Here is a 15059-nt window from a genome sequence, read left to right on the forward strand (position 1 = left end):
ACTTCAAGTGGCACTCAACTAATTTGGGGCATATTTGACTGACTCATAGGACTTGAAGTATACCTGGCCTGGGTTACAGGTTTAGTTCTGGGAATTTTAACAGGATCCGCCCCTTTTTTTCAATTTTCACCTGAAATTACATACCCAAATCCAACTGCCTGTAGCTCAGGCATTGCAGCAAGGATATGCATACTCTTGATAGCATTTGAAAGGAAACACTTTGACGTTTGTGGAAATGTGAAATGAATGTAAGATAATATAACACATCAGATCTGGTAAAAGAAAATACAAAGAAAAAAACAAAAAAAAAATGTATTTTTTTTTGTACCATCATCTTTGAAATGCAAGAGAAAGGCCATAATGTATTATTCCAACCCAGGCGCAATTTAGATTTTGGCCACTAGATGGAAGCAGTGTATGTGCAATTTTTTTGACTGATCCAATGAACCATTGCATTTCTGTTCAAAATGTTGTATCAAGACTGCCCATATGTGCCTAATTGGTTTATTAATAACTTTTCAAGTTCATAACTGTGCACTCTCCTCAAACAATAGCACGGTAGTCTTTCACTGTAATAGCTACTGTAAATTGGACAGTGCAGTTAGATTAACAAGAATTTAAGCTTCATTTATTCCCTCAACTAGCCCACTTGAGTAGAGTAGATCAGATGTTAGATGATACCATGGTATCTTGACTCTCTTTACACCATGTGGACAAACACTACACTGCGCCCGCGCGGTTTCTTCCCAGCCAACAAGGTCTGCAGTGGCGGGATGGGGAGGATGATGTTATAATTCAACGTTAGATCAAGTTTGATCAACGTCCCCCTGCTGGCCCAATTGGATGATCCTTATTCACAATAAGATCCGCTTCTCGCTCCACCACCATCTTTGAGATAAGTCTTTGCCTTTTCCCCTCTCCACGGCATAAGATTCGCTCTGCTGCAGTTCCGCTCGCACCTCAACGTACCTGTAGTATATCACTGGTAGTACACAGTGAGAGCTGCTTACACATCTGGCGGATTTTCTGTACGCATAGGCTTGTGTACATGGTTTTCCTATATCAGATTCGTTTGAGGAGTTAAATTCAGAGGCCGGAGAAAATGAGGCAACGCGTAATAGCCATTGTCCTTTTTTTGTTGTGGCTTTTTGGGAAATCGCATGGAGCGTTTCCAAACCAGATAAATATTGGTAAGTTATATTTGAAATAGCATAACTAACATGTTTTTTCTTTAGCATGAAAATGAAACGAGATCAATGTACATTAAGACAGTGTTGTGTGGTGTTGACTTAATTTTATATTTGCATAATTCATTGTCAAATTGATCAGTAATAGCCTACACTAACGACAGGTAGGGTAATAGCCACCTAAGAGAAACACCGCTTTAGAGTGGTGGAGTGTGAAAATGGCACAAAGTTCCTCATAGCCTATTTAAGTACTGTATCTTCCTACATAACTTTCCACGACTGCAATGGGCAGTGTAGATAATACATTAACAAGTTAATCTCTGTATAATTAAATGCGTGGTGTTTATTCTAGATAAAGTAAGGGTCATCCAGTTAGTTATGTGATGCGTAAAATTGGACTGATGATTTATAAGGACTGATATTGACGTCATACTGTATTTTCATGAAACATTATAAGAGCAACTAGGCAATGAAAAGTCACATTCTTCGTAATCTCCTCCTCTCTTTCTTCTATAGGTGGTCTCTTTATGCGCTCTACAGTGCAGGAGCACAGCGCTTTCAGATTCGCTGTCCAGCTGTATAATACCAATCAAAATGTGACGGAAAAACCTTTCCATCTCAATTACAATGTAGACAATCTCGAATCCTCGAACAGCTTCTCCGTCACACATGCGTGTGAGTACCACGATACTCAATTATGGCAATGTATTTCTTTCAACAACTACCAAAACTGCTTCACCCTCCCTCCCCGCTCAAAATTCATGAGAAAATATTCTAGCCCAACAGTACACCCACTCACATAGAAACATTATAAAGCTGTTGTGTCAATGCAGCTTCTTTTAAGCTGGGGTGATTAAATATTGAGAATAAAACAAATATATAGTTTAACTGTTAATTCTTTTTTTTCTGGATATAATATCTTCCTTTGTATACAAAACACTTTTTCACACCACTATGATTGTGAATAGAGCTTGAGTTGTTTAGGAGGATACCATAGAATAGATGATTCTATAGAAATACTGTTGTGTGTAGGTGTGGAGTAAGTTTGTCTATACAAGCCCCAGTTTATTTTTAGATGAAGCCATTGATATTTCAAATAGGTGTGTTTTGCATTAATTTCTATATAGCCTAATAATCCAAATGACAGATTCAGGTCTCTGTTATATCACTGCTTTTTGTAAATCTGTATCAGACAGATGTACACTATTGTATACAATAATAGCATTTTACATTTTTTTCCAGGGTTGAGGAGGTTAGGGTCAGCCTGGTTTATGAAACACAGTGGTGCATAGGTACAGTACAAATGTGTAATGTATACGATGAAGCACAGTAAACTTGTCATGTCTGTCTATAGCTGAGATAAAGGCTTTAAACAATAGCATGACATTGTCACGGTCATCATATGTAGGAAATGCTACTCCTTCCTTGGATACAATTCAACAGAGGTGGCTGTTGTTCTGTTGAAAAGCTGTATGTTAATATTTATCTGGTATGACAATTCCACATTCCTCTGGCAGAGAAGCATCTCTCTGCCCTGGGTGTAAAACATTGTTAATTTATGGCACTTGACAGTGTTATGTCTTCTCTCTTAGTTGCTGTTCACTTGAGGCACTATTGTAAGATCCCAGCGATAGGTCTGTAATGAGGGTGCACATGGATAAGCCTGCAGTGTATCCCAGTGTTGGGCTTTATTTAACCCCCCTATATCTGGTTGCATCATTTTGCTATAGCCTGTGCTGCAAGTTGTTGGATTTACGATGTATCAAAATCCATTTGCTGTGACAGTGATAATTTTGTTAAAATAATTTTCCTCTCTTAGATTCGTAGAATGAATTCTCATGAATTACTGGAACAGACTATTTAATTTGATTGCCATGGGAGATATAGACCTTTAATTGGAGCGGATGGGTTTTAGTTATTTCAGGAAATGCCTCCAGATGCTCTATTATATTGATCAAACTGACAGAATATGGGTCTGTCACATGACTGACATGCAGGTATGAGCACATTTCAGTAGCATATTCCATTGTGATTAGATACAGTATTGCCGTTTCTAGTGTGAGTATTTTTCTCTTCAGTTCATAGAGGAGCCAATGCCAACATCAGTTTGGTGCTACATAGCTACCCCAGGATACAATGTTTTTGCTTTGGCATGGAACCTTCTTAGATGTAATTTACCATATCTGCACCCTGCAGTTCAGTTCAGTATTGCATTGTTTATGGAAGACAGTTAGCTATGGATAGCTTTTCTTTTTACCTGAAAATAAATATATTTATCTGTTTGCTTATTTAATATTCAACATGTTGGAGCTGAGAGTGTATTCTAATGTCAGGTCTTGGCATTTGTTTTTGTTGAATGGCATGCAATGGGACCCTCTGGTTCATTCAAGATGAGAATGGTTGTAGACAGTGAGCAGGCTTCCAAAGTCTTGCTGACTACCTCTCGCAGCACTGGATGCATCTTAGTGTCAGAAGCACTCGTTTGGCAGGCTAACTTCTCTCTAACTGTACTTCTCTAAGGATCAGTCAGACTATTCAAATCTGTGTCAGCAAACAGAATTAGCTGCTCAGATGGTTGTGTAACTCAATAAAGAGAAAAAAAGACTAGGAAATCTGGAGCTTGCTTGATGCCTTTGGGGGGGCTTGTCTATAAAAATACAAAACCACCTCTCTCATTGTAATGGTTTTGTAGTTACAATTTGTCCTTCTGTGTGATTTTTGTGTTTTATTTTTCCCAATAATATTGCAGTATTTCCATGCTGAATCATAGTGATCTTAGTTTTTGGAAACCATGTCTGTTATAAGCATGACACAAAATAAAACCAGAAATGAATATCAGTCAGACTTCCACGAAGCCTTCATAAAGCATTCATAACACCCAGTGCCAAGATATAATGGGATTCTGTTTGTCACTTCCTCTTTGAAGTTGACATCAGAAGAAGAAGGGGGAGAGTAGCCAACATGGATTACCTTTGACTTAGACCAGAGAGGCTACAAAGCCTGACATTTCAATGCGCAGCACTTCTATAATATTCATTTTCACATTTATTAAATCAGATCATTCATTGCATCTATTTAGCATCAGTGGGCAAATTTTGTCCATTAACATTATTGGACAATAACACAATAATTAATTACTCACCCTTTTTACTGTCAGATGAAATGACCAAATGGATGATATGTATGTACAGTGAACAAAAATATAAATGCAATGTGTAACATTTTGGTTCCATGTTTCATTAGCTGAAAAAAATATCCCAGAAATGTTCCATACGCACAAAAAGCTTTTTTCTCTCAAATTTTGTGGAAAAATTTGTTTACATCCCTGCTAGTGAGCATTTCTCCTTTGCCAAGATAATCCATCCACCTGACAGGTGTGGCATATCAAGGAGCTGATTAAACAGCATGACCATTACACAAGTGCACCTTGTGCTGGGGACAGTAAAAGGCCAAATCAAATTTTATTGGTCACATACACATGGTTATCAGATGTTATTGCGAGTGTAGCGAAATGCTTATGCTTCTAGATCCGACAGCGCAGCAGTATCTAACAGGTCATATCTAACAATTCCACAACAAAACCTAATACAATATATTAAAGGAATGGGATGAGAATATATAAGTATAAAATATATGGATGAGCAGTGACAGAGAGGCTGAGATGCATTAGATAGTAAAGAATAGATAGTGAAGGATACAGTATACATCATATACATATGAGATGAGTAATGCGAGATATGTAAACATTCTTAAAGTGGCATTAATAAAGTGACTAGTGTTCCATTTATTAAAGTGGCCAATGATATCAAGTCTGTAGGTAGGCAGCCGCCTCTCTGTGCTAGTGGTGGCTGTTTAACAATCTGATCGCCTTGAGATAGAAGCTGTTTTTCAATCTCTCTGTCCCAGATTTGATGCACCTGTACTGACCTCGCCTTCTGGATGGAAGTGGGGTGAACAGGCAGTGGCTCGGGTGGTTATTGTCCTTGATGATCTTATTTGCCTTCCTGTGACATCGGGTGTTGTAGGTGTCCTGGAGGGCAGGTAGTTTGCCCCCAGTGATGCGTTGTGCAGACCGCACCACCCTCTGGAGCGCCTTGCGGTTGTGGGCGGTGCAGTTGCCGTACCAGGCGGTGATACAGCGCGACAGAATGCTCTCAATTGTGCCCCTGTAAAAGTTAGTGAGGGTTTTCGGTGACAAGCCACATTTTTTCAGCCTCCTGAGATTGAGGAGGCACTGTTGCGCCTTATTCATCACACTGTCTGTGAGCATGGACCATTTCAGTTTGTCGGTGATATGCACCTTCTCCACTGCTGTCCCGTCGATCTGGATATGTGGGTGCTCCCTTTGCTGTTTCCTCACATTGAGTGAGAGGTTGTTTTCCTGACACCACACTCTGAGTGCCCTCACCTCCTCCCTGTAGGCTGTCTCGTCGTTGTTGGTAATCAAGCCTACCACTGTTGTGTTGTCTGCAAACTTGATGATTGAGTTGGAGGTGTGCATGGCCACGCAGTCGTGGGTGAACACAGAGTACAGGAGGGTACTGAGAACCCACCCTTGTGGGGCCCCAGTGTTGAGGATCAGCGGAGGGGAGATGTTTTTTCCTACCTTCACCACCTGGGGGCGGCTCGTCAGGAAGTCCAGGACCCAGTTGCACAGGGCGGGGTTGAGACCCAGGGTCTCAAGCTTAATGATGGGTTTGGAGGGTACTATGGTGTTGAATGCTGAGCTATAGTCAATGAACATAATTCTTACATAGGTATTCTTCTTGTCCAGATGGGATAGAGCAGTGTGCAGTGTGATGGCGATTGCGTCATCTGTGGACCTATTGGTGCGGCAAGCAAATTGAAGTGGGTCTAGGGTGACAGGTAGGGTGGAGGTGATATGGTCTTTGTGTCACGTCCTGACCATAGTTCTTATGTGTTTTGCTTGTTTAGTGTTGGTCAGGACGTGAGCTGGGTGGGAATTCTATGTTGTGTGTCTAGTTTGTCTGTTTCTGTGTCCAGCCTAATATGGTTCTCAATCAGAGACAGCTGTCAATCGTTGTCCCTGATTGAGAATCATATATAGGTGGCTTGTTTTGTGTTGGGGATTGTGGGTGGTTGTTTCCTGTCTCTGTGTTTGTATTCTGCACCAGATAGGTCTGTATCGGTTTGCCACTTTTGTTATTTTGTATTTGTTTAGTGTTCACTGTAGTTTTTTGTTAATTAAACATGTTGAGCACTGGCTACGCTGCGTGTTGGTCCGATCCCTGTTTCACCCCCTCTTCTAGTGAAGAGAGGGAAGGCCGCCGTTACACTTTGACTAGTCTCTCAAAGCACATCATGATGACAGAGGTGAGTGCTACGGGGCGATAGTCATTTAGTTCAGTTACCTTAGCTTTCTTGGGAACAGGAACAATGGTGGTCCTCTTGAAGCATGTGGGGACAGAAAACTGGGATAGGGATTGATTGAATATGTCCGTAAACACACTAGCCAGCTGGTCTGCGCATGCTCTGAGGACGTGGCTAGTGATGCTGTCTGGGCCGGCAGCCTTGCGAGGGTTAACACGTTAAAATGTTTTACTCACGTCGGCCACGGAGAAGGAGAGCCCACAGTCTTTGGTAGCGGGCCGCGTCGGTGGCACTGAATTGTCCTCAAAGCACGCAAAGAAGTTGTTTAATTTGTCTGGATGCAAGACGTCGATGTCCGCGAAGGGGCTGGTTTTCTTTTTGTAATCCGTGATTGTCTGTAGACCCTGCCACATATGTCTCGTGTTTGAGCTGTTGAATTGCGACCACTTTGTCTCTATACTGACACTCTGCTTGTTTGATTGCCTTACGGTGGGAATAACTTGACTGTTTGTATTTGGCCATATTTCCAGTCGCCTTGCCATGATTAAATCTGGTGGTACATGCTTTCGGTTTTGCGCGAATGCTGCCATCAATCCACAGTTTCTGGTTAGGGAAGCTTTTAAGTGGGTACAACATCTCCTACACACTTCCTTATAAACTCGCTCACTGTGTCAGCGTATACATCAATGTTATTATCTGAGGCTACCCGGAACATATCCCAGTCCACGTGATTGAAGCAATCTTGAAGCGTGGAAACCGATTGGTCAGACCAGCGTTGGATGCACGGGCGCTTCCTGTTTTAGTTTCTGCCTATAGGAGGGGAGCAACAAGATGGAGTCATGGTCAGATTTGCCAAAAGGAGGGCGGGGGAGGCCCTTGTATGCATCACGGAAGTTAGAGTGGCAGTGGTTGAGTGTGTTACTCGCTCGTGTACTGCAATCGATATGCTGATAGAATTTAGGTAGCCTTGTTCTCAGATTAGCTTTGTTAAAATCCCCAGCTACAATAAATGCAGCCTCATGATATATGGTTTCCAGTTTGCATAAAGTCCAGTGAAGTTCCTTGATGGCCGTCTTGGTATCCGCTTGCGGGGGGATATACATGGCTGTGACGATAACCGAGGAGAGTTCTCTTGGGAGATAATACGGTCGGCATTTGATTGTGAGGAATTCTAGGTCAGGTGAACAAAAGGTCTTGAGTTCCTGTATGATGTTACAATTACACCATGAGTCGTTAGTCATGAAACATACACCCCCGCCCTTCTTCTTACCAGAGAAATGTTTATTCCTGTCGGTGCAATGGACTGAAAATCCTGTTGGCTGTGCTCACTCCGACAGCATGTCCCCAGCTAGCCATGTTTCCGTGAAACTGAGTATGTTACAATCCCGGATATCTCTTTGGAAAGCAACTCTTGCCCTGATTTCGGCGACTTTGTTAACTAGGGACCAGACATTAGCGAGTAATATACTTGGAAGGGGTTGGGTGGTGCGCGCGCGCATCCGAAGCCTCACTAGAAGAATGCTCCGGCACCCTCTCCTCCGGTGGCGTTGTTTTGGGTCGGCCTCTGGAATAAGTTAAAATGCCCTGGGAGTGCTGGTAGTGCTGGCTGTGCTGGTAAGTTGATGTCTCTCTGATATCCAATAGTTCTTCCTGGTTGTATGTAATAACACTTAAGGTTTTCTGGGCTAACAATGTAAGAAATAATACAAAAAAAACTAAATACTGCACAGTTTCCTAAGGACTAGAAAAGAAGCTGCCATCTCTATCGGCGCCATCTTGCTCAGTAAAAATGTGCCGTTTTGTCACACAATACAATGCCCCAGATGTCTCAAGTTTTGAGGAAACGTGCAATTGGCATGCTGACTGCAGGAATGTCCACCAGAGCTGTTGATCTCTACCGTAAGCCGCCTCCAACGTAATTTTAGAGAATTTGGCAGTAGGTCCAACCAGCCTCACAACCACAGACCATGTTTATGGCGTCATGTGGGTGAGCGGTTTGATGATGTCAATGCTGTGAACAGAGTGTCCCATGGTGGTGGTGGGGTTATAGTATGAGCTACAGACAACGGACACAATTGCATGTTATCGATGCCAATTCGAATGCACAAAAATACAGTGACGAGATCCTTAGGCCCATTGTGATGCCCATTTTTTGTTAAGGTATCTGTGACCAACAGAGGCATATCTGTATACTCAGTCATATGAAATCCATAGATTAGGGCCTAATGAATTTATTTCAATTGACTGATTTCTTCATATAAACTGTAACTCAGTAAAATCTTTGAAATTGTTGCGTTAATATTTTTGTTCAGTAACATGTACAGTACCAGTCAAAAGTTTGAACACACGTACTCATTCGAGGGTTTTCTTTATTTTTTCTATTTTCTATATTGTAGAATAATAGAGAAGACATCAAAACAATGAAATGACACATATGGAATCATGTAGTAACCAAAAAAGTGTTTTAAAAAATCTAAATATATTTTATATTTGAGATTTTTCAAAGTAGCCACCCTTTGCCTCTTGGCATTCTCTCAACCAGCTTCATGAGGTATTCACCTGGAATGAATTTCAATTAACAAGTGTGCCTTGTTAAAAGTTAATTTGTGGAATTGTTTTCCTTCTTAATGCATTTGAGCCAGTCATTTGTGTTGTGACAAGGTAGGGGAGGTATACAGAAGATAGCCCTAAATGGTAAAAGACCAAGTCCATATTATGGCAAGAACAGGTCAAATAAGCAAAGAGAAACGACAGTCCATCATTACTTTAAGAGATTAAGGTCAGTCAATATAGAACATTTCAAGAACATTGAAAGTTTATTCAAGTGCAGACGCAAACACCATCAAGCTCTATGAGGAGCCACAGGAAAGGAAGACCCAGAGTTAACACTGCTGCAGAGGATAAGTTCATTAGAGTTACCAGCCTCAGAAATTGCAGCCAAATAAATGCTTCACAGAGTTCAAGTAACAGACACATCTCAACATCAACTGTTCAGAGGAGACTGCGTGAATCAGGCCTTCATGGTCGAATTGCTGCAAAGAAACCATTACTAAAGGGCACTAATAATAAGAAGAGACTTGCTTGGGGCAAGAAACATGAGCAATGGACATTAGACTGGTGGAAATCGGTCCTTTAGTTTGATGAGTCCAAATGTGAGATTTTTGGTTCCAACCGCCGTGTCTTTGTGAGACGCGGAGTAGGTGAACGGATGATCTTTGCATGTGTGGTGCCCACCGTGAAGCAAAGAGGAGGAGGTGTGATGGTGTGGGGGTGCTTTTCTGGTGACACTGTCAGTGATTTATTTAGAATTCCAGGCACACTTAACCAGCATGGCTACCACAGCATTCTGCAGTGATACGCCATCCCATCCTGTTTGCTCTTAGTGGGACTATCATTTGTTTTTCAACAGGACAATGACCCAAAACACACCCCCAGGCTGTGTAAGGGCTATTTAACCAAGAAGGAGAGTGATGGAGTGCTTCATCAGATGACCTGGCCTCCACAATCACCTGACCTCAAACCAATTGAGATGGTTTGGGATGAGTTGGACCGCAGAGTGAAGGAAAAGCAGCCAACAAGTGCTCAGCATATGTTGGAACTTCTTCTCTCAACCAGCTTCACCTGGCTTCACCAGCTTCACTCACAATGTGAGTGTGCAAAGCTGTCATCAAGGCAAAGGGTGGCTACTTTGAAGAATCTAAAATCAAAAATATATTTTGATTTGTTTAACACTTTTTTGGTTACTACATAATTCCATGTTTTATTTTATAGTTTTGATGTCTTCACTATTATTCTACAATGTAGAAAAGTAAAGAAAAACCCTTGAATGAGTAGGTGTGTCAGAATTTTTGACTGGTTCTGTATGTGTGTATGTTCTTTCATCTCAGAAGATACTCTTTATTCTCTCAGCCTCACTCCATAACCCTTTAATGTGGGATTTTACATGGGTCTGCTGCTACTCATTCTTTAATGCATTCTCATGCTTCCTCAAAACACCTGCATAACAGATGGATATTCCGTTTGAAGATGGAACATAGCAGATGTCTCCCACTTAACGAAAAATCTGTTTTATTTTTCTTCTATTTATGAGACAGGATCGTCTGTAACATAAGGATGCGTCATGTTAACGGTGGGACAATGCTAACAATACAATCAACTGAGCTGGTAGAAAATGAGTTGCATTATTTAAATGCTTTTCAAGGGGTTTTTCTCTAGTGAGAGAAGTCATATGGTGTCTCACTATAGAGAGTGCTATAATAGCTTGTTTTTAGATGTTATTCTTTTGTAAATGGCACGTTTTGGGATTTTTTGTTGTCTGTGGAGACTTTGTATCTTAAAAAAATGCCCATTCATCTACAAAGGGTTAAACCAATGTCTTTGAATCACATGATCGAGTCAGGCGATCAATTACATATATGGTAGGGAGTCATAACATGTGTAAATGATTTATCGATTAGGAGCCACTTGTTACAATTGCCAGTCAGATTAGAATAACGTCCGTCGCTCTATAGCTCTCCCCTGGTTGGGTCAGGATGTAATGATAGTCACACATCCCCATCGGCCATGACTGTGTTATTGACTGAGAAGATCAATAGGCTGAAGGCCAGTGCTTCACTGTGGTGAAGACTATGGAGAGATCAGCTCTCACGGCCCATATCTTTCTCTCAATATTTCCTGATATGTGACAGAACAGAATTCATTTCACCAGAGCTTTCTATTACTTCAAAGAGTGTAGACTTCTAGGAAAAATATAAGCCCCCGAGAGCTTGACACATATGGCTGTACGGTACACAACCAACACACAGACACATTTACAAATATACACACGCTTAAAGAACTGACTATCACTGTGCGATATGAAATAAATATATTGTTTTGGTATTTTTCATAGGAATATTGTCTGTGCAGTGAAAAGTAGGGAGACAGAAGTAGGGAGGTGGAGGGAGACAGACGTATGCCAAAACATTGGCCTTGGGGTCCGCTGACTATATCATGCTAGTCAATGTGGAGGTGAACTGAGTTACAATGGGATGGAAGTTTAGATGTGCTGTGGTGGGGAGGGTGGACAGGACAGTGGACATAAATCAACACCGAGCTCCTCCATCTCACCATGTATTAAACCCATCATCATGCTGCAATAGTGGAAGTCTAGGCTAGCACTAGTGGAACTGGGTTAATAGCCACCATGCATTTACTTATGCATGTTTTATTATAATAGCACCACTCTGTCAGTTATGTTGAAATAAGTAAAGACAAACTAAAGCTGATATCTTCAGATAATGTACAAACACTTTGCATGGCTGTCTGTGCATCTGACCCTAAAAGGAGGAATAGTCCCAAGCTGCTCTGTGAACATACAGTATAACCACAGTAAAAAGCCCCACCATGCATCTTTTAGAACTTACTCCATGCCCCATATCTGAAGTAAAAGCAGCAGGGTCTTCATGCACCACAATTTCTTCAGAGATATACTTCTATTTTATCAGATGTTATTATATCAGTATATTATTTATATAGCGTTGAAAAGCAGCTCCTAATCTCTCCCTGCCCTTCATATGACTCAACCAGCACAGTGCTATTGAAGCACCGTAAAGCTCTATCACAGTACATATGGCACTGAGCAGTCCCGCTGATGCACCACTACCAGCAGCACCATCTGATTGTCATCTGATCTGGGTCATAATGAATAACATTACATCAGACTTATGATTATTGGCTGAAACAACATCAGGGATTTGATTAGAAGTGTTGGACGGAGCGCCGAGAGAGATCTGCTCACAATTCCTCTGGAATTAGACTGCCCCTGCTAAACCACCTTTGGGTCAGACTGTGGACAATTCCAAAATAGGCCATTCCAAGAGAGTAACTATGTTACTCATCCACTCAGAAGTAATGTTCACTGTTAGTTACATGCGCTGAGCAATCTTTCAGCCAAAATCAAAGGTATGCAATTAATTTACCTTTGAGAACTTCATAGAGAATTCCTCTCATGATGACCATGTTTGAAGCGAACCTTTCCTGATCAGTGGCCATATGGTTTGTCGCTAGCTGAGCTTCAATAGTACGTCTATGGGCATAGCTCCAGGACAATAACTTAGCTCTAGGGTCATGTTTGAACGCCACCTGGCTTCAGCTTTGTAGAGACAGCAAAGCAGGTCAGCAGCACAGAGACAGCACAGGGCCAGTACCACACCACCTCCTCCTATTTAACTGCCCTGGGTACCTGGGAGAGGGAGCTGGTGCCATTAGATAAAACACAACAAAATACTAGCTACATGTGGAGTTATGTGGAGGTTTACTAGGAAGGAGACACCAGGGATGAGAGAGAGACTAGTGGAGATGTAAACTGATGTACTGATAAAACACCTTTGGTGCTGTTAACACTACACCCCATTGTGAAGAAGAAGGAATGTTCTGTACTTTTTGTTCATTCAGGGGAATGTTTCTTAGTGTTTTGTTAATCCTTAACTGTGTGTGTGATATTTATTTGTTCATAGAGGATGGAGGGCCAATTTGCAGTCTTCATCTACACTCTTAGAGAAAAAAGTTATATCTAGAACCTAAAATGTTTTTTCAGCTGTCCCATTAGGAGAACCCTTTGAAGAACCCTTTTTGTTCCAGGGAGAACCCTTTTTGGTTCCACGTAGGACCCTTTCCATTCTACGTAGAACCAAAAAGGATTCTCCCTCGTACCAAAAGGGTTCTCCTACGGGGACTGCCGAAAACCCTTTTGGAGACCTTTTTTCTAAGAGCGTAGTGGAGAATAGATGGTAATGAGATACAGCTCAATCCATTCTGTTCACTGGAGGGCAAATTCAACAAACTGCATATTTAATACCAATATCAAAAGACACACTTAGAGTGAACTTGAACATGGAGGCTGCTGTCAAAGATATATTTGTCTTTTGAAATATATCATGTTTTATGCTAAACAGCAGTGTGGTGGTCTTGTTATTCCATTTAAAACATCTGACCTCCAGCCTAGGTGTGCTCTTGACCAGAGATGATCCCATATCTCCACTCAGAGTTATTCTAGCTTGCCTATTTATCTACCGTTGGGATCTTTCATTGCAGCAATTGCTGTTTGTCCCAGAAAAAGCAGGAACCCATGGAAACACTTATTCCCTGCAGCAGCATGCCCTATATAAGATATAGATCAGACATACCAGGGGTAATGATGGGACAACTGCATTCAAATTCATTTTACAATATGGCAGAGAGAGCACAGCATCCGCAGTGCCTATTTTACCAATAGAATGGTTTGGAGGAAAATTGTATGTCTTCAATCTAATGTCAATTATTCTCCCAGCTCCGTGAGAGCACAGGTGGAACAGATAGTCCCATTGCTACTCTGAGTGCTGCTCATTTATAAAGACAACCTCATGAATGATGGCCCAGTGTTGACAAATATGTTGACCCCAGAGAAGAGCAGCCTCCATAGAATGTCTGTCTGTCTCACCTAGAACCGGACTAACTTAGGTTATGATCTGGTGGCAGAGTAGGAAGTGTATTTACAGAGAGCAGATAATAATGTTTGGATATATTATTCATTTGATTTAATCCGAGCCGGGTCAGAGTGCTGGAACCTACTGTAAAACGTAATTATCTCTATAGCTAGAAACTTCCACCCACAACAGTATCATATCATGATCATTGACTCTCAATCTGGTGGGTGATCAACACTGTAATAATATTAGTATTATTACATGCTTGTATTGGTAATGGTCAAGAATTTGTCCTTGTGGAATGATTGAGTTCTGAGATTTTTGACAATTGACCCAGTGGATAAAGATGGATAAAATTAAATTCCCTTGAAGGCACGGGCGTATGTAGTGGAGAGTAATGTGACAGTCTGCCTCTGTTCTTTTGTTTCATTTGAAAGTTGAAAGTGTACCCTCTGGATTTGTGGAGCACTTGGACAGACTGCGAAAATTTCCCAAAGCGTGTCATTTTTGTTATAATGTACTGACAAAAAAACACAGTCTATCAGTTTGGATGTCTTGCCCCAGGTTGACAAGCAGTCATCCTCAGTTTTGTCGTGGGGTTATCATTTGGTAGCATGACATAAATACAAGAGCTTAAAAAATTCAGAAGAATCTGTTCTGACTGAAAATAATTTTGTGGAACACAGGATGTCTCTTTATAATCATTGTGTCTGAACAAACATCAGTCTTCAGCAGTGGACAGACACTATGTTTACCCTCTTGTGTTTATTTTCCAAGCAGTGAGCATATTCAAATGATTTTGAGTCCTTCCAGGAATGCCTTGCAAGACAATCCAAATTGGTTTCTACAGTTTGTTCAAACTTCACTATGGACACATGCTGTGCTTTTGTGACCTTCGCTATGAGTTTCACTATTCTGGTTAGAACCAGTTTGCGCTGTTCTGTGAAGGGAGTAGTACACAGCGTTGTACGAGATCTTCAGTTTCTTGGCAATTTCTCGCATGGAATAGCTTTCATTTCTCAGAAAAAGAATAGACTGACGAGTTTCAGATGAAAGTGCTTTGTTTCTGCCCATTTTGAGCCTGTAATTGAACCCA

At 41.3% G+C, this 15059-nt stretch overlaps 1 protein-coding gene across 1 annotated transcript in view; it reads left to right on the forward strand.

Moving 5' to 3' along the window:
- Window positions 1–1090: 1090 nt before the first annotated feature.
- Window positions 1091–15059, forward strand: part of LOC120056544 (glutamate receptor 3) — a 97402-nt gene continuing 83433 nt past the window's right edge. The window contains exons 1-2 of the mRNA XM_039004727.1: window positions 1091–1190; window positions 1704–1862. Coding sequence (XP_038860655.1) covers window positions 1103–1190; window positions 1704–1862 — 247 coding nt within the window. The 5' untranslated portion in view covers window positions 1091–1102. The remainder of the gene's footprint in view (window positions 1191–1703; window positions 1863–15059) is intronic.

Source organism: Salvelinus namaycush, chromosome 12, assembly GCF_016432855.1.
Source record: "Salvelinus namaycush isolate Seneca chromosome 12, SaNama_1.0, whole genome shotgun sequence".
NCBI classification, from domain to species: domain Eukaryota; kingdom Metazoa; phylum Chordata; class Actinopteri; order Salmoniformes; family Salmonidae; genus Salvelinus; species Salvelinus namaycush.